The following is a 25912-nucleotide window of genomic DNA, read 5'->3' on the forward strand; positions in this document are numbered from 1 at the left end:
TGTTTTGTTTTGTTGCTGTTCGTGCAATTTTTGGTTTGTTTATCAAATAGAAAAAGGACCGCCATTATGTCCATTCCCCTTCGGTAAAGTGAGGCTGCTTTCGCTTCTAGATTCTGGGTTGAGAGCGTGAGTGCCAATTCGTGAGTGAGTAAATAGCCACTTCACACTAACTTCCATGCAGTACAGAAAACAGGTCATTGCTGCACGCTGGTTCTCATTTTAACCCTTACACCACGACAGTTGCATGCCTTGCTCGATCTTGGAGAACCATTGCCTTAAAATGATACAAGTTAGGTCTCAGTGGATCGGGTAAAACAAAACGATGCAAAAATAGTTTGGACAATTCATTTGTAATATACGTCATATCAATGTACAAATGTGTCGGGTACAACTTTCTTGAATGGTGATGTTAACCCTTGAACTTGCCAAACCAGTTCACAAGAAGGGCTGATCAAGGCATGGCTCCATGTAATGCTGGGACATGCACATGACGCAAAGACGATATCTTGTACAAGGTACCGAGCTCGAGTGACACTCAAATGCATATGTGAAGGCAGCAGTGAGGGATTATTTAAAGTGCATAGTCATCGGTTTTGTGCCGGTCACTAGTCTGCATAAATCGGACCTCTGTAAAGGCCGGAGGTTACAAAACCCAACCCGCGTTTGCTACTAGTGACCAGTGCGTGAACGAAATAATAAATAAAGCTTGCACGGTGACAAAGTTGTTCCCCCCACCCCCTTGTCCATTTACTTCCTACCCCCAAAAAAGTTTTCTTCAACATTTAAAAATAAATAGAAGCATTCTGTTCTCTAAATCTGTGCAAACCACTTCATCCACTTGCCCATCAAAACAGCAAGTCCTCAATCTCTCATGCTGCACCCTCCCTCTAAAACACAGTCAGCGTGCAAGAGTTACGATGAGCTGGGCACATGTCTCAAAAAATTCCATAGTGGAGCTTCCATGTCGAGCACCCACCAAGCCGAGCAAACCTGATCCTGACCCCGACAGCGAAAGGGAACCCGAGGCAGAAAGGGAGCTGATGAGTGAAATGCTTGCCGATGATGAAATGCTTCCTGGTTTTACTTCTGCTCCCTTTATTCCTGCATCTCTATCCATACAGACTTCCATTTTCCCAGTTTCACCTCCATCACCATTCTCTCCTTCCCTTCTCACTTCACCCCCCATATCTCCGTCACTGCCACTCGTTACTTTGTCTGCACTATTGTTGGACCAAACCGGTGAGGCGGCTGCAGTGGACATCGCAGAACTGTGCAGCACAGGGATGGGTCGCGTAAGTCCTGTGTGCGAACTCGAGCGACGTGGAGTTGAGGATCCCGAACTAGAACGCTGGTCTGTCTCGTCTACAGAGTGGGGGAGGCAGAAGCTCAATGCTAGCATGCATGTTATTTACCATTTCAACAATCTGATGCAACCATTTTTGTGTTCATATTAGCAACAACCAGTATCAAAAGGTGAAATGCAAACTGGAGTGTTCCTGCTTATGCTCTTCGCAAGGAAAAAAATAAAAGACAGTTTGCCGCATGGGGCATGCAGGTCAAGAAGAATCACCTTTAGAGGCCATTTTTCCCCGCAGAGCAGGGGTTGGCCTTTTTTGGGCACCGTGGTCCCCTTTTTGAAGCGATGTTTTATTGCCAGATGCCCTTCCTGCCGCCAACCCTGTTCGTCGCCTCTTGCGACACACAGGGAATTACCAGTGAACTGGTACTCAATTTGCCGACCTCAGAGGGATGTCAGGCTGAGTCAACCCCCCTGGTGTTAATTCAGCGATCGACCGGGATTCGAACCCAGAATCCTAGGATCCCAAGCCGGCACCCTAACCGCTAAGCCCACACCAGGCTCACAGGTCACAAGATGGCAAATTACATTCGGCGCAATCGAGACAACCTTGTGACGGATCACAGGCTGTAGCTGTACATGGAATCCTGAAGCGATGCTCTTAACAGATTGCAGCATGCTCCATTGGATTATCAGATTCGTGGCTGGGGAAAAGGTATCAAATCAGTGCTGCCCCTTAGTTGGAACCCTTCCATCACCGACGTTTGCCATTATTCGGGTCACTCTGGGAGATTCTCCACAAAAAGAGCAATAGCGATGATGAATCGATACTGTTATCTGCTTCCAAATGGAGTTTATAAGAAATAATTTAGCAGCAAGGGTCAATGAAGCCAAATGAACAATCGGAGAGCCACGACCTGAAAATCTTGGCTCGAAGTCATAGTTATCTAGTTCCGTCAAGTCGTGTCCGACTTCTGGTGACAATCGTGATCAGATATTTCCAAACATCCCTGTCCTGCACTGCTTCCCAAAGTCTTGGCATAGACAGCTTGGTTGCAGCTCTTACCGCATCCATCCCAGACAACAAACAATTTCGAAACCGAATAAGTGCCTGTTACCGACCTCAGTAAATGACCTCAGTAAATTCACCGTATGGTTTGCTGCAGACATCACACTTAATACACAGGTTCGAGCACATCTGGGGGTTTCTGCCCCTCACAATGCCCAGACAAGCACCATCATGCTTTGGCGGCAATAACGAGGAAAACATTCGCCTTTACCTTGTTGCTGCAAATTAAATTTATATTACGCTTCGGACTCGCCACAAATACCTATTCCATTAGGAGCGTGTAATTCTGTTGGAGCCAAAATTCAAACAAATTGGCTAACCTGTTTAACAGCGTGGCACCCGAGCGAGCTTGTGTATGGGTTATATGAACGACGAGGACATCGGTACAAAATGGACGGATCGACATGGGCAAAAGGGATTCCAAGAGGCGAAGTCACAACATCGCACAATCAGTTCTCAGACAGGAACAGCAAACGAGCTGCATTTTACCCAATCGGCCTGGTAACAGCCTTTCCTTTTGTAAAGTATACCATTGATGGGCTTGAGCTAAACACTAAAGATACCATGCACAGACAGGAACTATACGAATAGACTGCTCTATAGGTGTTCTTTACTATGCAACCCAAGGCTGCAGGGTAGTAGGGTAGTAGCGTCATTGGCTAAGGATGCGGCTGTCAGGACAGGAATCTGTCATTTGATCAGGGTACTGACGACAACACACCTACTCTTTGCGAAGGACACTGTGCAGTCTTTAATGTCCACCAACTAATGCTGGTAGAAGGGACGCCAAGTTTTAACATCCATCCGAGGGATGGCACCACACATTGATCAATCACTGTGCCTGTGAAACACCGGAATGACAGTTTGTAGCTGGGTCGGGATTCAAACCCAGGATAGACAACTTAGAGGTGAGTGTGCGTACCTCTTGGGCCTAGGCCGTCCTTCCAGCCCTTCTCTATAGGTATAGGTAGAATGTACAAGATAAAGAAATATAATTTATATTAAAAACGTAATGAAGCTGTGTGCATATGAAGCCTCCGAACCCATTGGCTAGAGAGCTGGATTAACTCCACCCACAATAATTGTCAGGAAGTAAAATCATGCGTCCACCATGTTGGTTTTCTGGTGAGCCTAAGATGTCTTCAGAAGTCTCATATTCACAATTTTAATTATCCGAGCTATCTAACTATGATGTATTGTACATGCACACAAGTAGTCGGCATTTTTTTGCTTCATGTACGTAAGCCGGGTTATTTTTTTTCTTTTTTCGGGAGCGATCGAGGCAGCGGTCTGGCCAATACACCGCTCAAAGGGATATAAGTGGGGATGGATTAAGGCTTTGAGGGAAGTGAGTGATTGGGTTGAGTGGAAGTATGGGAAGGTGTAGAGAAGGCAGTGGGAGTGGATGAAGGGGTAGATGGGAATGGGAGAAGGCATTGCCGAGTATGGTTTAACAGTCGGGATGAAAGGGAGTAGGTTTGCTGAAGTAGGTTTTATCCGCAATGGGTCGTGTGTGTGTGTGTGTGTGTGTGTGTGTGTGTGTGTGTGTGTGTGTGTGTGTGTGTGTGTGTGTGTGTGTGTGTGTGTGTATATTTGCATCTCACCATCAATACTCTTGAAATCTAGCAGGTAACTATGTTGTTCTACTTGGTACAGCTGTAGGCTCATTTTTACAAACGAACCCGTCACTGGATTCTTCCGTCGAACTCGCACGTGGAACGGAGTGACAACCTGCACACGAGTGTTACGATTGAACCAATCACTTTTGTTTGAATCAGCAATTTTAAGAACAACCTCCTCCACCCTGAAGACTCATTCATCTACAGTGCATCACTTCCCTTCACAAAGCTGCTCATTTTAATAAGTTCCTGTTTTATGTTGTCAACGTCCCAATCGATGCAAACCTCATCTTATTCTGGCACTCAATTACACCTCACCGTTCTCCAACACCTACCTTCCATTCGTATCCAAGTGAGCGCATGGCACGAAACACCTCGGCCATAACGTCATGTGGGCGGCTCTGGCTCCGAATACCCAGGTGCCATTTCGCCTTCTTTACAGCAAGAGGCTTTGGTCGCTGTGGGTCCAGGGCTCCAAGAGAACAGCGGCCATGCGGGCTGTCAGATCCTCCACTGGGACATCCGATCCATTCCGGATGTGGTCTGCAGTTTGGAAATAAGAATCGTCTTTGGGTTAATTGCTTAAAAGTAAAAGCACAAAACAAACTGAAGACAAAAGGCTGAGGGAGGTCAATTCTTGCAGACACGTCCTTATGGAAGCAAAACGCTGCGTACAACATATCAGAGGTTGCGTGCGTAACGCTTTAACTCGAGATTTGTGCACGTGGTTTTCGTGCTCTAAATTGGTAACCACACCAATACCACCCTCAATGTTTCACCGACTCTCCATGACGTGTAAAACCATCGATAAAAACGTATGCCTACCCATGCCAGGTTACGAGTCTTAGATTTTAGTTCTGCTTTTAACACCATTTCACATCAAAAACTTCATTGTAAACTCGATGCGCTTGGTCTTGATGGTTCAATTTGTACAGTGCCTTCAGAAAGTATTCACACCCCTTGACATTTTTCACATTTTGTTGTGTTACATCCTGAATTTAAAATGGATTAAATTGAGATTTTTTGTCACTGATCTACACAATACCCCATAATGAAAAAGTGGATTTTTTTTGAGAATTGTTTTTTTTTTTACAAAATAACGAGAAGACCCTCTCGTGTTCAGGCTGTTGATGCTCCTATGGTTGGCAGCAAACATTGACGGAAAGAGAGTGGCAATCATATGTGTGGGAAAATTGCATGTTCAATCAGGGTCGCCCAGATAGCTCAGATGGCAGAGCACTGGTACGGTTTTCCAGAGGACCTGGGTTCGATTGCTGGTCTGGGCATGTAATTTTCCCATATATATCAATTTCTTTACATATAAAATATGTAGATATATATATATACTAGCGTGACTCGCCACACGTTGTTACAGAGGGATAGGCAACTTTGACTATTTCGGTGTCTTTTGGGTCTTCATGGTGTTTTTGGGTCTTCAGGGTCTTTTGGATCCTCAGGGCCTTTAAGGGTATTTGGGGTCTTTTGGGTCTTCAGGGGCTTTTGGGTCTTAAGGGTCTTTTGTTTCCTATGGGTCTTTAAGAGTCTTTGGGGTATTTTGGTTATTCGGGGTATTTTGAGTCTTCGGGGTATTTTGAGTCTTCGGGGTGTTTTGGATCTTTTGGGTATTCAGAGTATTTAAGGGTCTTTGTGCTCTTCAGAATGTTTTGGGTCTTCAGGGTGTTTTGGGTCGTCGGGGTCTTTTGGGACTTCGGGGTCTTTTGGGTGTTCCGGGTCTTTGGGGTGTTTTGGGTCTTTGGGATATTTTGGGTCTGCAGGGTCCTCCGCCAGGCTGAACAGTTTGTTTTGTATCCCACTGATGGGCCGGATCTGGATTCGGAATGAAAAATGAATGAATGAATGAATGAATGATCGTTGTAAGGCCATTTTCCCCGCTAGAGCGGGGGTTAGCCGGAGCTGAACCAAAATCGAACCAGCTTGTTCTTGTCACTTAACCAACTCTTCCCCCAAGTTTTGTCATAACTCGTCCACAACGTTTTTAAATATCATGTTCTGCTTTTCACCCGATCTCTCAATGGTGAAGAATCACTTGAAAAATTAAATAATTCTCGTATCCGTATCCATATTCAGATCTTCACCAACATCGAAACGATTCGGTCTTGTCACACACACAACCTGTCCACCAAGTTTCGTCTAAATCCGTCCATAACCTTTTGAGATATCCTGCTATATGTCGGTTTTAGCCCAATCACTCAATGGTGAAGAATCACTTTAAAAATTCTTCGAGCCGGATCCGAATCCGGATCTTCACCAAAATCTAATCATTTCGTCCTTGTCACATACACTAGCTCTCCACCAAATGTTGTTGGAATCCGTCCACAACTTTTTGAGATATTTTGTTCACAAACAGACTGACAGGGGTGAAAACATAACCTTCATCCACCTTCGGTGGCGGATGTAAATACGAGGGCGCGGTGCGTTTTTGTTTAAATTATGCAATAATTGGTTCAGCCAGCGATTAACGCTTCTTACCAGGAAGGTCAACAGCAGTCTTATTTGAGCAAAAATTCCACCAGACAAGTGGAAGCTATCCCATGTGGGCTGCGGCTCTGCATGCTGTTTCTGCAAGGCTTGTGTGCTCGGGAGGGGTTGGGGTGTCGATCATCGCCGGTGGAGCTACCGTTCTGAGGTGGAGGAGGCTCCTCTAGCTATGGCCAACGTCGCAAATCCAAACAGGTGCAATTTGCACAGAGGCCTACAGTGCAAGTAGATTGTTCTGCCAGAAATGACACCTCTGTGCGCCCAATGGTTTCAAGCTGCGGGTCTGTCACATTGTTGAAATGCATTGGGGGTGAGGAGAAGGGGGATGCGTGAAGAACTATTCTTATGGTAAGCCACATTTTGCAAAATGGCGATTTTTTTTGGAAAAACAAGTTGGATTTCAAGTGAACGTTGCAATGTCTTACTTGACAGAAAGCGGACTGGAGGCGTCATGAAAGGGCGATGAAGAAGTAGGTGGACTGGATGCGAGGTAGAAGTCTGTAGCATGACCCATGACCCTCCGATTGTCCATTACGAGGCGGTAAGCAACCAAGAGGGGATCCTGCATCAAGGGGAAAAGGAAAACATTGCACAAACGATGGGTTTTTCTTTTTGCTTTGCAACACATCATCGATCATCTCAGCAACAGAACATGACTTGAGCACACTGATTGGGTAAAAGAGCTCATGGTTGGCAGGATGGCATAGAGGGATACACACGGGCCTCTGAGCTTTCTAGTCTGGGTTCAAATATTGACCCAGCTATAAACTGCCATTCTGGAGTTTCGCATGCAGGGCGATTCATCAATGTGTGTGCCATGCCTCGGATGGACGTTAAACTGGGCGTCCCGTCTGTTAGCATTCGTTAGTGTATGTTAAATATCCCACAGTGTCCTTTGCAAAGAGTAGGAAACTTATTGGTGGCAACCTGAACAAGTTACAACTTCCTGCAATCTGGAGAATCCTGTTTTGGAGTGGTGACCTGTCCATGATTATAATCCCCTTCCCCCCCCCCCAATCCCTACTCTTCGCGAAGGACAGCATGGCATCTTTAATGTCCACCAACGAATTCCGGCAGACGGAATGCAGACACATTGATTGATGAATCACCGGGATGACAGTTTATAGATGGGTTGGGATTCAAACCCAGGATAGACAGCTTCGAGACGAGTGTGCATACCAATAGGCCATCCTTTCGGTACTTTTAAAATGTTGAATAACAATTACTTCTCGTAATACTACATTACTTTGTTTTTCAATCAATTTTTACCTAAAGTTTTAAAAACATGTACCGACATTGCGGCTCAGTACTCTTTAGGATTAACACGTGAGTTACAGACGAGCTGTTGCTGTGCTAATCTGATAGATGTCACATATCACTCGGTGAAGGCCGTTACGTACATTCATCATGGCACATCTTTCATCAAGTTGTGTTTCATACAAGACAGAAGTCATCCTAGTAATGCTGAATTTAACACCATCAAAAATGGCTCTCTCTGCCCATCGGCAAACGCCGACGCTTTTGAGTAAACTACATTTCCAGTCCTGAGCTGGAGTTCATTTTTGAGATGCGTGCTACACATATAAACTGGTATTTTCCTGAAAATTGTATCAGAAAAGTATCCTGCGTATTATACACGATTGTGGACAAAACACGAGTGATTGCGGTATTTTAATTTCTTATTTATTTTTGAATGTGCAAGCAAGATTTCAATATTTTAAAGAACTTTTATCCCGAGTCCTGCTGCTTCTTTTCAACACTCCTTAGTTAAAAAATTCAATTTAACTAGATGGTAGTCATAGAATACTTAGTTAACTTTGTACGAGGAAACTTCTGTTTTTGAAGGGTATTTTTATTTGATCCAATATGGCTGCCAGTCCACGTGAGCGGACATCATAAATATATATTCTCTAATATAATTGTTCTGTAGATTACGCTTAAGAAATTTCAAACTGATCAGACTAAGCGTTGTCCCTGTCGAATTATGACGTCATAATTACGGCACCAATGACGTCATCGTTAACGCCTATTCTCCATGGGAGTTCTCCACAATGAGCCACGTTTCAATTTTTCCATGGAGCTCTTTTGGAGATATAGAGGCGCAATGTTTTTCGTTTTTTCCAAGATGGCGCCTGTATCACGTGACCTGTGACGTCATAATTATCATTTAAAAATTCTACAGGAGGAGGCGCTCCTCTGGTTAAAATGTTGTGTCCATCGGACTAACAGTTGCAGAGAATTTTTTTTTTCATACTGATCGGATCAAGCATTGTACTTGACGAATTATGACGTCATAATGAAGGCACCGATAACATCATCATTAACATATCTTATTCCCCATGGAGAGTGCTTGACAATGAGCCATGTTTCATTTTTTTTCCATTGAGCGGTTTTGGAGATATAGAAGTGTAAAGTTTTTCCAAGATGGCGTCCGTACCACGTGACCTACAACGTCATAATTGTGAATAAAAATTTATACAGGCGGAGGCGCTATGGTAAAAAAAATAATTCCTGTCAATCGGACCAACGGTTGCCGTGAAAATGAATTTTTAAAATGCAGACACACGTACGCCACTTGCACATACACAACCGAATGCCAAACGCTGCTGTTAGCTTCGCGGACGCAGGGTACAAAGCTGAATGATGACAAAATGTTCCAATTAGAGTACGTTTTGCCTAGATCAATTGGCTTGTAACGAGTTTCTTTTTTAGCCTGATTAAAGAACAAAAGGTATTGCAAGTGGATGATAAAGATCCTGAAGTGTCTTTTGTAGGTGAGTTATCACTGGCACCCTGGGCAAACTACTAATTGTTTGCTGACCCCTGCCCTTTCCCAGTAATGCCAACAATGCCAGAAATGTCAATTTGGGCACCACTGGGTCTATTTGCCCACATAAATGCCAGCCAACGATATTGAAGGTGAGGGAACAGATCGGAACTCAAGCATAATACAAGGTGTGCACTGTGGAATAAAAGCGACTCGAAGGTGGGTCTACCTCTGGGTTCGCCACTTCCAAGGCCTGAATGACCTCTGTAGGACTGCATTCAAACTTCTCACACACTTCATGCACCGTTTCTTCGTCTGGCTGGCTCTCATCCCACTCACCCTCGCCTGTCTCTGGGAAGAGGTAACTTGGCAGATCCACGCTAAACCAAGAATGCTCGCTGTGGTAGGAGATGGGGAGGTATGGATTAAGGGAAGCATCAGAAGTCTTTTGTTGTTGTTGTTGATGATGCTGTAAAGGATATATGATGTCTGGTGGCATAATACCCAGAAAAAAAATCTGGCAAGATATGACAACCAGAGAAAAGGAACATGTTTGCGATGAGAGGAGGTGCAGAAAGTGACTGACCATATTTCAGGAATGGTGGCTCTCTTGAGCGGATCCGTTTGCAACATGAGTGAAAGCAAGGCCGCTACACCTGGTGTTACGTGCTCTGGGATGTGGAACAGTCCTCCACGGATCTTGCGGAAAAGCGTGGGAACGTGGTCGTCGTCAAACGGAAGTGAGCCGCAAAGGAGCGCATACAAGATCACACCACAGCTCCAGATATCCACCTCCGGTCCTGCGTACAATCTAAGACACGGACAAATACTGAGCTGGGAATTGTATTCCAAGACGGAACATAGAGAGACTGGTACAATGGAGGCAGAAGCACCGGTGGTGGAGGAAGAGTGCAACAAAGTAAAAGGCAACGAAGAAAGCACAGAAAGAGCAGACCTGCCGGAGATCACCTCGGGAGCAGCATAGTTGGGAGATCCACAGCTTGTTCGCAAAAACTCTCCGTCAGACATCATATTGGACAGACCTGGAGATAAGAACACAGTTTAACATAAAGTAAAGTGGAAAATGTTGTTGGTCTCACAGACGAACAAAGATAAATATTGTTGTAGTGCAATTGGCGAGACTTACCAAAATCGGCAATTTTTGCATTTCCATGACTATCCAGCAACACGTTCTCGGGCTTAAGGTCACGATGAACAACCATGTGACAGTGGCAATAATTGACCGCAGAAAGGATCTGCTGGAAGAGGCGCCGAGCCTCCTCTTCGGGAAGCTATGTCAGAACATAGAGAAAGGAAAAGAGAAAGTCGATTAAAAAATGGAGATTTGAGCATGCCATGATCGCAACTTGCCCATGTTTCCAAAGGAGAGAATGTCCAGCCAGTCAGAAATGACATAATTTGATAAAACAAAATGGCAGCACATCACAGCAAACCGACTGCAGCAGCAGTGAATTCAAAACATAACTATAACGGCAATCAGTAGAGAGCAAACCTCCGCCTGATTGGCCATATCACTCAATGGTGAAGAATCACTTTTAAAAATCCACGAGCTGGATCCGGATCCGGATCTTCACCAAAATTGAACCGATTCTTCCTTGTCACACACACAACATGTCCACCGAGTTTCGTCCAAATCCGTCCATAACTTTTTGAGATATCCTGCTATTTATCGTTTTTTGCCCTTTCTCCCAATAGTGAAGAATCACTTAAAAAAATTAAATAATTCTCATATCCGAATCCATATTCACATTTTCACCAAAGTCGAATAAAATCGTCCTTGTTAGACACCCAACATGTCCACCAAGTTTCGTCCAAATCCGTCCATAACTTTTTGAGATATCCTGGTATTTATTGGTTTTTGCCCTTTTTTTTTTTTTTTTTTTTTTTTTTTTTTAAATACAGAGTCGAGGCTCGTGAAAGAGCTAACATTGATCAAACAAACAAATCAAACAAACAAGCAAACAAAGTATATAAAAAGGGGAGCGGTCGACAAGATGGGGAGAGAAGGGGAGGAAGCACACAAACACAACATTTGAGAGCAGGGACATCGGGAGATGTGTGGGAGGGAGAGGGCCTGGGGGGGGGGGTTGTGGGGGGGGGCAGGAAAGGTATAAAACGCAAGGACACCAAGGACTTCCAGGAAAGAAGTCGGCACCTCAAAAAGTGGATTTGGGGTGAAATTAGCGGGGGTAGAAAAGATCAAGGTTTTGGATTGGGGAAGATAGGTGGTGAACAGCTGTTTTAAAGACCTGGAGGGAGGAGTGGGATTTAAGAGAGTGAGGGAGTTTGTTTCAGAGGCGGGAGAAAAGAGGAATGAAGGAGTGAAGGTCAGCAGAGAGTCTTGATTTTGGCAGTTTAACCATAAGAGGGTTGCAGGCAGATCTTGTGCGACCTGTAGGAATATTTGGGGGACAGAGCCCAGAGAGAGCTGGGGGAGCAAGGCCGGAGAGGAGTCGGTAGAAGACTGAAAGACCACCAACCTGCCTGCGGTGAGTAATTGAGAGGCCCTCGGAGATAGCGTCATCGCGGGAGATTCCAATGATTCTGAACGCTTTGGTTTCAACAGCGTGAAGACGAGCTAGGTGTGAGGCAGGAGCACCAGCCCAGAGGGGAGAGCAGTACTCCATTGAGCTGCGGATGAAAGCCTTGTATGTGGTGAGGAGCTCAGGTGTGCCAAGGAAGGACTTCGCACGACGGAGGATGCCCAGTCGGCGACTGGCTTTGGAGGCCAGCTTGGAAATGTGGTTTTCCCAGGAAAGATCATGGCAGATAGTGAGACCCAAAAGCTTGAGTGACAGAACTTCTTGGAGAGGATTATTCAGAAAGTAGATGGGAGGGTTGTCCAGTCGGTCTTTTCGGAGAGACATCGTAAGAGTGTGAGATTTGTCAGGATTGAAAGACATGTTCCACTTGTTTGCCCAGTCTGTGATTTTGTCCAGGTCTGCAGAGAGTGAGGAGGCTGCAGACTGCCGATCTGAGGGATGAGGAATGGAGCGACAGAGATTAGAGTCATCAGCAAAGAGATAGAGAGGATTTTCAAGAGAGTCAGAGAGATCATTGATGGAGACCAGAAAAAGCACAGGGCCCAGAACGCTGCCTTGGGGAACTCCAGCCTGAACAGGAAGAGGAGATGAGAGAAACCCATTCAGGGCCACACGTTGACTACGACTAGAGAGGAAGTCCGCCAGCCATGCGTGGAGATTTCCATGGATACCAAAAGAGGAGAGTTTGGTGAGCAGAGCGGGGTGCCAGACCGTATCGAAGGCACGTGATATGTCGAGGGAGACAGCTCTAATTTCCTGTTTGGCATTGAGGACCTCCATCCATTGTTGAGAAAGCAGAAGCAGCATGTCCAGAGTAGAGTGACCTGGTCTGAAACCAAATTGATGATCAGAGATCAAGCCATTGGAGAAGAGGAAAGATTTCATATACCAATTTCTCCCAATTTCTTCCAATGGTGAAGAATCACTTTAAAAATTTAAATAATTCTCATATCCGAATCCATATTCACATTTTCACCAAAATCGAATCAAATCGTCCTTCTTAGACACCCAATCTGTCTACCAAGTTTCGTCCAAATCCGTCCATAACCTTTTGACATTTCCTGCTATATATAGTTTTTGGCCCGATCTCCCAATGGTGAAGAATCACTTTATAATTCTAGCATCCCGATCCGGATCTTCACCAAAATCGAATAATTTCGTCCTCGTCACATACGCTACATCTCTGCCAAATTTCGTCCGAATCCGTCCACAACTTTTTAAGATATTTTGTTCACAAACAAACGGACAGACAAACAGACAGGGGTGAAAACAGAACCTCCATCCACCTTTGGTGGCGGAGGTAATACATTTTTGGAGGATTTTTTGTTGTCCTCCTCTTCCTTTTATAAGTGGTGAGTTCTGATGGCACCGAGTTCCTGCTCTGCCTTGACCACGATACTGCTCCACTCCCCTCTGCCATCAGCCAACTCTCTCCACTCACCAACCACCTCCACCTTACAGATATCCCTCTTCACACAATCCTCCCATCTCAACTGGTGCTGCAAACGAGAGCCGCCAACACTCCTACCTTGTTCCGTCAACCTATCCGCCCTCTTTGACGTTCTCTGTTCCCTCATCCGCACCAAATGTCCAGCCCATCTCAGCCGGCATTTCACCAGTCTCCCCATCAAGCTCATCTGCACACCAATCTCCCGCCTCAGTTCATCCATCCTTCTATCCACCCTCTTCATTCCCACAATCCTCCTGATCAAGTTGTTCTCGCAAACCTGCAGCCTCTGTTGTTGTTGTTGTTGTTGTTGTTGTTGTTGTTGTCTGTCTAATCTAAAGGTATGACACTTAAATAGCACAAGTTCCTTGTGAGTGACACATTCTGCCAATAACATTTAAAGGATCTCAATCGGTTCAATTTGCAAGCGTTCAACCAATCTTCTAATCAAGAACCACAAAGTAGACAAATTAAATGCGGCGGGTCTAACGTACCCCCGAGAGTCGTAATACAAGCCGGGACACTGCTCTGCTTTAGGACTGCTGACCAAGTCTTGTTGCCTGCTGGGTTCGTGCGTGCAATGCTACTGGGTGCTACTCTTCCTTTTCGTGTTTCCTGCCTGTTCATCTTCTTGGAGGTGCTGCAAACGAGAGACCCCAACCCAAACTTTGCTTCTGTACACAAATCTCGACCTTTTCATTAAATAATTAATTAATTCCGTGTGCATCACACGCCTGCTGGTTTTCATGGTGAGTGTGCGTACCTCTAGGCCATCCTGCCAGCCTCCATAAATTAATTTAAAAAATAACCTTGCAAAGCAGGCCCAAGCAGGTATGAGCGACACCAGCAGTGACCACTTTATGAAAACAATAAAATTATTAAGTTTTTGAATTTCTCATTCATTTCTGTTGAAGCAGCCATCTTGCCATTAGTGGGGCTAACATTGGCTACAAAAATCACACCTAATCTTTTTACAGGTAATCACTGATTCACTGCAAAGGCAAGACATTAAATAGAACGGTACTGAGTAGAGAGCATACCTCCGCCTGGTTGGCCAGATCACTCAATGGTGAAGAATCATTTAAAAATTAAATAATTCTCATATCCGAATCCATATTCACATCTTCACCAAAATCGAATCTATTTGTCCTTGTCAGACACACAGCCGGTCCACCAAGTTTCCTCCAAATCCGTCCATAACCTTTTTGAGATATCCTGCTATGTATACTGTATAGTTTTTGGCCCCATCTCCCAATAGTGAAGAATCGCTTAATAAATTCTCGTAGCCGGATCCGAATCAGGATCTTGACTAAAATCTAACTATTTCGTCCTTGTCACATACGCTACATCTCTGCCAAATTTCGTCCGAATCCGTCCACAACTTTTTCAGATATTTTGTTCACAGACAAACGGACAGACAGACAGACAGGGGTGAAAACAACCTCCATCCACCCTTGATGGCGGAGGTAAAAATCTTCATAGAGTTCAGATAGATATCTCACTTTTTGAAAATCGGCTTTGGTGTTCATTACAATGTGCGGACCAAAATATGCAAGTTGCCATTAGCAAGGAGGGTGACTTTAAATTGTGCACAATTTGGTGGCTGTGGGAGTCATGGAAGACGAGGCCGAGCGGTAAGCAATAAAGTCCGACTCGCATGAGGCCCTTGGCATGGCAGACGAGGCCGTATTTAGCTCAAGGGCACACAGACACATTCCCAGCAAGCTTGCTCGGTTGCATAACCCCATTCGGGCAACTGCAAATACTACCCGGGTGTTAGGATCAAAATAATCGTCGCAGTCTCAATTGCCACAAATATCTTCTTTAACCAAGTTTATTACCCATAATTCTCCATTTACTGATGGCACTTCAGGATGTAGAGATCTTGTATAACGGAATGCAATCATTCAATGGATCAGGTCTTTATTCCTCTTCCTCCTTTCAATTCATTGCTAAGATGTTTGCAAGATTCTTCCTCAATAATCATCGCCCTTCCAACGCGCTTCTCGAAGCAACATTTAGACGATAAATGCAGTTTTTTTATTTCGTTTTTGGTTTTTTGTATACAAGATCGAAAAGTGAGCGGGAGACAAGATGGGGAGAGAGAGGGAAGCACACAAGTACAACAGCAGAAAACAGGGACATCGGGAGATCTGTGGAAGGGAGAGGGCTTGGGGGGAGGAGGCATGGGAAGGCGGGGGTGGGGGTGGAAATTCAGGGTTTTTCAGGGAATTCAGGACAAAATTTCAGGAAAAAATTCAGGGAATTCAGGGGAAAATGGCAGGAAAAATTCCATTTCAGGGGGAAAATCGGAATCGCCAAACTACTTCCTAAAACAAAAAGCCAAGCTTGAGCCAAACTTTGGAAAGCAATGAGCACGTGTGAGCAAATCGATACACGTGAGCTTGACAGTTTTGTTAACAAAACGAGAAGCGGATTTTGTCCTTGTACAAAGAGACCCAGTGTTCAACAGAAACAAAACTTCGAGCTCTGTTGTGGTTAGGATTGAATATATTAAGGCTGCATGTGACGCAGAGTAATAAAGCTAAGCACGTTCGTACATACCCGACCGTTCCTGCAGATGTAGTCGAACAACTCCCCCCCAGATACATACTCCATCACCATGAAGAAGTCTGTTGGTGTAGAGATGACCTGGTACCTGTAGAACAAACAAAACAAAACTGTTTTACACGCTTGGCAAGCAGTCTACAACAGAGGCAGACGTTTACGAGAAGATAGACAAAATAAACGGTGGAAGGATACTAACAGCTTTATGATGTGAGGGTGGCGGAAGAGCTTGAGGTTTTGAATCTCACGCTTTATCTTGCCAACAACCTCCAGGCTCCGGATTTTCTGCCTGTTCAGGATTTTCACTGCGACCTTATGACCTGTCAGCTGGTGTTCTCCCACTTTGGGAAATGGGGGGGGGGGGGGGGGGCAGGTAGATCAGATATTATGTATATATATATATATATCAGTTACTATGCGATTTCATACCATCAGTGGTGAACCGCCATGAAGGTATCCCATCCAGCTATGCTGTACCTTAATGGGAGCGATAAGTACTTATGACAGTATCTGAACTATGATCAAAATTCTGCTCTGTCAGAGGGTTCTCTTGAGAGCTTGACAGGCAGAGCGTATGTACAAATATCGCTCCCATTAAGGTACAACATAGCTGGATGGGATACCTTAATGGCGGTTCACCACTGATGGTATGAAATCGCATAGTAACTGGTATATAACCGAAAGGTTTTCAGAGTCATAAGTGTATGCGGGACTCACTGCGTTGCCCTGATGAGCCCCAAAAGGGCGAAACCAGGTCGGTAACTGTGAGTTTTACATACACTTATGACAGTATCTGAACTATGATCAAAATTCTGCTCTGTCGGAGGGTTCTCTTGAGAGCTTGACAGGCAGAGCGTATGTACATGGCAGTGACGTCATTACGCGCACTCTTTGAAAGCTGGAGAACTGAAGATATATTTGGATATATATATATATACGTATATATATATATATATATATATATATATATATATATACATATATATATATACATATATATATATACATATATATATATACATATATATATATATACATATATATATATACATATATATATATATACATATATACATATATATATATATATATATATATATATATATATATATATATATATATATATATATATATATATATATATATATATATATATATATATATATCTCTATATCTATAAAACACAGTTTGTGTCTGTCTAATTTGTGAGGTGTCTAATAGTAGAGGGAACTACATCTGAGTGCCACACTAAAGTAGGTAAAAATTTATCGGGTCGGGACGCCCCGAGGTAGAGAAGGGTGCAATGTTGCGGATATGGGATTTGGCCTCCATCCATATCCGCTTGTAAATATTCCCCTATTTCCCCAATACTCCCCAACTATCCCCAATCCCCCATTCCCTAGTCCCATTGTCTGTAAACAACACTCTGTAGCCCCGACCTTCCCCTTTTTCCCCCATTAAATGTCGTGCCCAGGTTCACCGCATCTCACGTAGACAACTATAGGACATCTTGCTAGTTATTCTTAGTCTATGTCAGTTAAGGACTCGTTTCCATTAATTCTGACTCTTCGTTGCACCAGAATGTGATTGTATGGCACCAGTAGTGAGTTTAGGACCTCCCAATACCTCCCCGCATCTCTTCCTCATGAAACTACAACCACAACAACAACTACAACAACAGCGGGGGCGGCGCGACAGCGGCGCGGGGAGTGCGCGTCCTCACTCCGGCTTGGTTAGCCACCATTGACCACGTGCTCCGACGGGGTTACCACACAGGGGCTGACTGTCAGCTCCTCGTCAAGGGCGGAGCCCGGGAACCCCCCCGCACCCAATAAGAAGCGGCGGACCGATTCCATCTGGGGCGGAGCTAACGAGCCGAGGGCGTGTCACTCCCCGCTGGATATACGCAGCCACTTACCGGAGGTGACGTCAGATGCGCCCCCAGCTTGGAGAGAGAAGTCGCCACCTCCAAGCGCTGAATACCTCCCCGCATCTCTGGACTGGACCGAGCTGTATCCTGTCCCTGAGCCAAGGTGCACCTTGAGCCATCGACTACCTGCCCCTCCTTGCCATCAATCCCTGTGTGAGTCAGTCTTGTCCCGTTTATCTGTGGTCTGTCGGGGCTAAGATAAGACCGTGTTTAAGTGCCTACCTTTCTTTGCTGTACCTCTTGTGCCGTGTAATCTAAAACGTTCTGCATACAAATATTATAACCTCCTCCGGAGGTCTTGAGAACTGTACCCCTGGTGTCGTGTCATATAACCCAGCCGTTGTGTCCTTTCCTTCATTGATCTAGCGTAGCGCGATTCGGCCAACGTTCGAGTATAATCGGGTAAACTGTGCAGACGCGGTCATACCAAACCGCTCGGTAAACTAACATCCAAAACCGCGTCTGTAACATTTGGTGTCGGGAAGTGGGATTCGATCCGGAGCGCGTTTCACGCGCTCGAAATTATAACAGCGAAATTTGATTGTGTTTTACAAAAAAAAAAAAAAACCCGAATTTTGAAAGTCGCGCTATGGCAGACCAAGACGGCTGGGTTCCGGTAGAGGAGAGTGAGGCAGGGTCGATCCAGGACCAAATAGAGGGACATGAGGAGAGCGAAGCAGTGAGGGTAGCAGGGTCGCAAAATGGCGTCGTCGCGCACGAGGTTGCGGGCGCGCAAAATGGCGCCTCGCACATAGCTACGGCGGCCGCACCCGCTGCACAAGTGGGAGGGATGGCCCAAATGCAGGCCCTCATGGAGCAATTTATGATGCAAATGACGGCCCTTATGGAAAAGAAGAGTGAGCAATTAGGGGTAATGGGGAAGCGGATGGATGCTCAGGGTGAGCGATTGGAGGGCCAAATGGGGGTAATGAGGGACGAAGCGAGGGGTACCGGTGAGGGATTAGACAATAATTTTAAGGGATTAGACAAGAAATTTGGGAAATTAGACGATAGATTAGGGGAAATACAGGAGGGGTTAACGGGGGTAGAAAATAGAATGGCTGCCCAGGAGAATCAGATAGAGGGAGTGAGAAATGGGTTAGAGGGGTTAGAAAACAGAATGGAAGGCAAATTGAGGGACATGAGGGACCAAGCGGAAAGGGAAGTTAAACAAATGGGGCAGCAGATAGAGGGGGTTAGAATGGGGGTAGAAACTAAACTGGATGCTCACAGGGAGGAAATGGAGCAGATGAGGGTGGCATCTGGGCAGGAGATGCAAGTGATGGGAGAAGAGATCAGAAGAGGTGTGAGTGAGGAGGTCGGAGGAGTGCGCGAGGAGGTGAGGCACTGTAAGGAGCACATGGAGAAGGAGGTGAGAAAGGGGACTGTAAAGTTACAAGGGGGCATAGAGGACCTGACGCAGGAGGTGGAACAGCTGACGGAGGGACAAAAAGGACTAACGGAGCAGGTTCAAAGGAACACTGCGGTATTAGGAGGGTTAAAAGCGACACAGAAAGAACTAAAAGATGACTTGATAGCGACGAAGAGGGAATGTCAGATGGTACGTGAGGGACTGACAACGGGGTTGGACGAGGTGACAGAGGTAATGGAGACGAAGGACCGGCAGGTGAGGACGCACATGGAAACGGTCAAGGTAGCCTTAGAGGACGAACTTGAGGAGACGTACCGGGACATAAAAGAGGTGAAGCAGAAATTAGAAGAAGTGGAAGAAGGGGTGAGCGAAATTAAGAAGCGACGGAGAGGGGATAAGAAAGAGATAAAGGAGGAAGTAAAAGAATTGGTCCAAAGTCTGTGTTCGGATCGTGATGATGTGCTCATTAACCGGATGAGGGATTCGCAGGTGATGGAGGAGAAGCGAAGAGGAAGAGGACCCGGTGTAAGTGGTGACCAATATGGTCGTGCGTATGATGCGCCAGGGGATTTAAGAAGCTTGGGGGTCGAGATGGACCCGGGTGTTCGTGAGAGGCCGTTGGTGAAGTGTGCGACAGGTCTGGTGTGCGAAAAAGGAGGTGTGCGAGAAAGTCCGACTCTGGGGTGTGTGAGTAAAAAGTGCGTGCCAAGGAGTGAGGGTGCTGGCGAGAGTGAGTCGGTCGTAGCGCGTGTGCGAGGGAGCACATGGAAGCGCGGTGTGGTAAGTGTTACAGAGGGTGTGACGGGAGAGTGTGCGCAATAGTGTGCGCGAGAGAGGTGTGTAACGGACGGGTGCATGAGGAAAGAGTGCGCTGTCAAGAGTAAGGGTGAGTGCGCTGTCAAGAATGGAGGTGAGAGTAGTGAGAGTGACAAGGAGCGTGAGTTGGTTGTGACAGGTGAGCGAGGATGTACACCTGGAATGGAAGGATGCACACCTGGAATGGTAGAGCGTGAGTGGGAATGCACGCTGGAATTGGTAGTGAGGCACGTGGTTGGGTGTGCGAGTGAGAGCACACCTGTGATTGTCACAGAGGTGACCGAGGAGGGGGCGCGAAGAGGTGTGTTGGTGAGGTGTGCGAGCGACGAATGTGTGCCAAGGTGTTCGGTGGTCAGGTGTGTGACCAAGTCGGTGAGCGGAATGGGTGTACCGAGGTGTGTAAGAGAAGGTACGACGAGGAGCATGGGAACAGCTGGATGTGTGAGCACGAAAGGGGTAGCGTATGCTTGTAAGCATCCAGGTGAGGCATCGACGGTAACCGGGTTAGAGGTTAGGTCGACCTTTAGCCGAAGCGGGCCCTCGGTGCGTGCCGGGCCTCACGTTGAACAGCCGCGTCCGTGCTCCACTAGGCGGAGCTGGCAGCCCGATAGGAAGGGTCGTCATGGCGACCACTTTTTGTTGAGGCATTCCGGCAGGTCGAGATCGGGCCATGGGATGGCTCCACGCCGAGGTGGTGCGTGGGGTCTTGGGCCGGGTAAGCCCTCGTCCCTGCCCCGAATGCGGGACGTATCCAGCCGCTGGCACCAAACAACCCGCATTCATGGCTTGGCTGTACGAAGCCGAGCTTTGGACAGGAATTGGCGCACCGAGAGGCATTAGTGAGTAGACTGTGTGATGAGGTTAGTGTTTTGGCCCCAAAATTAGAAAAAAACAAAATTTGATGATTGGCAAAGGATTGGCAGTAGTGATTGGCAGATGATGAGTAGTGATTGGCAAATTTTTGATTTGTTGAAATTTGATGTGCAAAATTGGTAGTGGGCGATGGGCCCGGTGGGTAAGGGTGGCATCCCTGCCACCCTTCCCAAAAGGTGGGGCAAATGCGCAATAGATTATGGGGTGTATGGCAGTGAAAACTAGCCCGGGTGGGTTAGGTTATATTGATAGGGATCTAGCGAAGATGACATTAGGTAACGTTAAGGTTTAGATAGTGACTGATACCTGTAGTGGGGACGCAGGTAGATTAGTATGGATGATAATGACGTGGGAGCGCAATAGTTTAAAGGGATGACTGGGAAGCGCAAGTTTCAGAGGGGAGTAGTTAGATGAGATGATGCTGTGTGAGAACTGGACAGGTGTGTGGAGCAGTGTATGAGTAGTGAGTGTTGTGGATCAGCGCGAATGCGCTTGGGGAGAGAAGGGTGCAGGTGGCACCAGGTGTGAGAGCACAGGTGTGCAAGTACAGGTGTGTGGAATACATGGAGTATAGGAATGAGTGGTGTGGAGAGAGTTGGAGTAAGTGGTACGGAGTGGTGTGCATGGTGCGAAGGTGTGGATGGGGGAAGAGTGGACCCCTTTCACGAGTACCCGGGGCGGGTAGTGTAAGTGTTAGGTAGAGGGTATAGGTAAATTGTGGTTGGATATTGGCATTTGTGGTGCGGTTGCAGAATGGTATTGTGGATGGGTGCATTAGTGTTGTGGAAATGGCTGGGCGTGTAGCCTGTTAGTGTGTGTAGTTGGTTTGGGCACTCCACCACTGTGAGGATGTCGGCCAGGTGAGACCACAGGTGGGCTCCGGGAGCCGGTAGAGTTGTGAATGGGGCCCGAGGATCCGGAGGACGGACCCGGGTCGCCCAGTGCCAGAGAGGGCACCGAGTGGGGAGAGCGCCAGAGGGCCTTCCCCAGGTAGATAGGTTAGGGTAAGGAGCAGGTAAGCTCGGAGGCAACTACAGTGGCGGGGGTGTGCAGGTGAGCGGACCTGCTGGGAGCGCCACACGACCCAGTCCTGAAATTGTGCAAAGGCACAGGGAGGTGAATCGGGGGAGTGAGACCCCAAATTGAAAAGCACCACAGTTTGGGCAATGGGAATTGGTTTTTAGAACCCATAGTGTAAGTTGGCCAATGGATTGGCAGGGAAAGACCCCGGGTAATGTAAAGTTGTTAGTCATTTAGGAAATAGTTAGGATTGATGAACCTGTCGCACCATACGCAGCCACTTACCTGTGGTGATGATGATGACTCCACACCTGTGTTTTCTTTGTTCTGTGTGCAGGAAATGAGAATTGCTGTGTGGATTGGTGAGACGCATCACGACGTGGATGAGACATTGGGGTGATTCCATCTCTCCCTCCTTAGGAGGGACTGATGATGAATTGGTGATGGCAAATTTTGATGTTGAGTTGGAGATGGCAAATTGTGATGAGAGTTGGAAATGGCAAATTTGATTGGATAGGAGGGAGAGAAGACGAATTTGGTTTATGGGAGGAACGGGGAAGACAGTAGGGACGTTTGTTGATTTGTAAAGTAGATGTTTATGGGTAGTGTTGTGTTTTGTGGATACAGTAAGGGGTAAGGGAGGGGCAATGTAGGTTACCTGGTGGGGGGGGGGGGGGCGTACGGTAGGAACGTACCTGTCTCACCTGGTTCCCATGTGCCCCCAGTGTGCATCACCTTGTATTGCGTGCACTTTTGCGCCCTTACCACCTTACTCACTTGTCTTCTTCTTTTGTCTCCCACCTCCGAGGATCTGGCTTTGGGGCAGAGAGAGAGGAGAGAGAGGTGCTGGCTCGCAGTTGTGGGCCTGCACTTTCGCTGCTTGCTGCCTGGATCGATACACCATATGGACCGCAATGTTTGTGGCCGCCCACCATGGACCGCAGTTCTTTTGCGGCCAAGCACCACCCGTCGATGGACCTATGGGTCCAACGTGGCACCTATGCCATACAGGTGAACCACTAATAGTTGGCCCCCTGAAGGCCACAATTTAGAAATGGACGCGGTTGGCGCCTTTCTTTATTTTTGAAAGAAGCTAGAAGCCAAGTGCTTCAAGGAGGCAAGACCAGCGGCAGAACATCGGCGGCTGCGACACCACCGGTGACTATAAACACTTTATTGGTGCACCGGATGGTGCTGACTGTGTGATGGGGTGGTGCTTTTGGTGCTTGGATGGGGTGCTCTGCACATTATTAAAGGGCCGTAAAGCCACAGAGCACTCGTGGGTTGGTGTATCGATGCTGGCATGCGTGCTCTCTCTATGCATAACATCTGCATGTGTTCCTCCAAAAACAGGTCCTGGATCGTAGTGTAAATATCAGTGTAGTCTTGTGTAAATAATGCTCCCTACCGGCTGTATGTTTAGTTTGAGATTCTTTCCGCGATTCGGTTATCCTGTGGGTGTGTTTCTGTGAGGAGAAGGGTGCAACGTCGCAGGGGGACATATTTACTCATTTGTGAACATCTGTAAAACTGTCGCACTCAGGGTTGAGTTAATAGTAGAGGAACTACATCTGAGTGCCACACTAAAGTAAGTAAAGATTTATCGGTCGGACGCCCCGAGGTAGAGAAGGGTGCAATGTTGCGGATATGGGATTTGGCCTCCATCCATATCCGCTTGTAAATATTCCCCTATTTCCCCAATACTCCCCCAACTATCCCAATCCCCCATTCCCTAGTCCCATTGTCTGTAAACAACACTCTGTAGCCCCGACCTTCCCCCTTTTTCCCCCCATTAAATGTCGTGCCCAGGTTCACCGCATCTCACGTAGACAACTATAGGACATCTTGCTAGTTATTCTTAGTCTATGTCAGTTAAGGACTCGTTTCCATTAATTCTGACTCTTCGTTGCACCAGAATGTGATTGTATGGCACCAGTAGTGAGTTTAGGACCTCCCAATACCTCCCGCATCTCTTCCTCATGAAACTACAACCACAACAACAACTACAACAACAGCGGAGGCGGCGCGACAGCGGCGCGGGGAGTGCGCGTCCTCACTCCGGCTTGGTTAGCCGCCATTGACCACGTGCTCCGACGGGGTTACCACACAGGGGCTGACTGTCAGCTCCTCGTCAAGGGCGGGGCCCCGGTAACCCCCCCGCACCCAATAAGAAGCGGCGGACCGATTCCATCTGGGGCGGAGCTAACGAGCCGAGAGCGTGTCACTCCCCGACTGGATATACGCAGCCACTTACCGGAGGTGACGTCAGATGCGCCCCCAGCTTGGAGAGAGAAGTCGCCACCTCCAAGCGCTGAATACCTCCCCGCATCTCTGGACTGGACCGAGCTGTATCCTGTCCCTGAGCCAAGGTGCACCTTGAGCCATCGACTACCTGCCCCTCCTTGCCATCAATCCCTGTGTGAGTCAGTCTTGTCCCGTTTATCTGTGGTCTGTCGGGGCTAAGATAAGACCGTGTTTAAGTGCCTACCTTTCTGTGCTGTTACCTCTTGTGCCGTTGTAATCTAAAACGTTCTGCATACAAATATTATAACCTCCTCCGGAGGTCTTGAGAACTGTACCCCTGGTGTCGTGTCATATAACCCAGCCGTTGTGTAATTTCCTTCATTGATCTAGCGTAGCGCGATTCGGCCAACGTTCGAGTATAATCGGGGTAAACTGTGCAGACGCGGTCGTACCAAAACCGCTCGGTAAACTAACATCCAAAACCGCGTCTGTAACAATATATATATATATATATATATATATATATATATATATATATATATATATATATATATATATATATATATATATATATATATATATATATATATATATATATATATATTATATAATTCCAGCAATCTCTGTGTGTGTGTGTGTGTGTCTGTGTGTGTGTGTGTGTGTGTCTGTGTGTGTGTGTTTGTTTGTCTGTGACCGCTGTTTCTCGACAACCACGGGTCCGATATACTTGAAACTTGCCAGGTATATTGCTGGGGACCCGAGGATGTGCCTTTTCAAGGTTTTAAATTAATCGCAGAAGTAGTTACCGAGCTATGTCCAAAAAAACGATTCAACCAATCAGAGAGCAGTGAGCTATCACGTGTGCCGAACGTGGCGAACAGACTCTGCCTCGGTGGCACATTTGAGAGCGTATTCATTTATTTCCCGTCGGCAAACTATGTTGGCGCTATGTTGGCGTTAAACGATGTTTTAAAACTAATTAAAACTAATTTGCGATTCTTTCGCTTTCCTGCGATATGCAACCTCCTGTGAGAGCGTGCGCCATTACGGATAGTACGGGTACGGGCATGCCATATGTTGGCGTTAAACTATGTTTTAAAACTAATTAAAACCATTTCATGTAAATAGAGGGGGGGATTGTCACTGTACTCGCAAGCCGTTCGCCGTTCGCTTTGGCGTTGCGAATGAACCAAAACATTTCATGGACCAAACCATTTCATGTAAAGCGTTCGCCGTTCGCTTTGGCGTTGCGAATGGACCAAAACATTTCATGGACCAAACCATTTCATGTAAATAGAGGGGGGGGATATAATTTTAGATATATATAGAGTAACGGGCATGCCCTAGTATCTATAAAACACAGTTTGTGTGTGTGTGTGTGTAATGTTACCGATAGACTCCTAAACGGAGAGGCTTACGTGCTTGATATTTGGCATAGACATGGCCATTGAGCCTGGGACGAACATGGCCGAACTCAAAATATTTGACGATCCATATTTTTTATTCATATTTACCTCAGCGCATTTCAGCGCACGGAATCAACGGAATCAGAGCAGGTGGGGCGCTGATTCGCTCAGAGCGATCACGTGATGACGCTATGAACGCTATGACGCTATGAACGCTATGACGCTAATGAACGTTATGACAAAAAAAAAATCGCTATGATGCTATGAAACGCTATGAACGCTATGAACGATATGACGCTATGAAACGCTATGAACGCTATGACGCTATGAACAAAAAAATCGCTATGACGCTATGAACGCTATGACGCTATGAAAAAAAAAATCGCTATGACGCTATGAAACGCTATGAAAAAAAAAATCG

The 25912-nt window shown here is 46.4% G+C and overlaps 1 protein-coding gene across 1 annotated transcript in view; it reads right to left on the bottom strand.

The window, feature by feature from the left end:
• Window positions 1-331: 331 nt before the first annotated feature.
• The window catches only part of LOC137421454 (5'-AMP-activated protein kinase catalytic subunit alpha-2), a 42222-nt gene continuing 16641 nt past the window's right edge, over window positions 332-25912 (bottom strand). The window contains exons 2-11 of the mRNA XM_068107549.2: window positions 16030-16171; window positions 15828-15921; window positions 10399-10543; window positions 10207-10294; window positions 9838-10062; window positions 9481-9649; window positions 6910-7046; window positions 4321-4528; window positions 3971-4097; window positions 332-1362 (exon numbers count right to left, since the gene is read on the bottom strand). Of these exons, the coding sequence (XP_067963650.1) occupies window positions 899-1362; window positions 3971-4097; window positions 4321-4528; window positions 6910-7046; window positions 9481-9649; window positions 9838-10062; window positions 10207-10294; window positions 10399-10543; window positions 15828-15921; window positions 16030-16171 (1799 nt within the window). The 3' untranslated portion in view covers window positions 332-898. The remainder of the gene's footprint in view (window positions 1363-3970; window positions 4098-4320; window positions 4529-6909; window positions 7047-9480; window positions 9650-9837; window positions 10063-10206; window positions 10295-10398; window positions 10544-15827; window positions 15922-16029; window positions 16172-25912) is intronic.

Source organism: Myxine glutinosa, chromosome 2 (genome assembly GCF_964187855.1).
Source record: "Myxine glutinosa chromosome 2, kmMyxGlut1.1, whole genome shotgun sequence".
Classification (NCBI taxonomy): Eukaryota; Metazoa; Chordata; class Myxini; order Myxiniformes; family Myxinidae; genus Myxine; species Myxine glutinosa.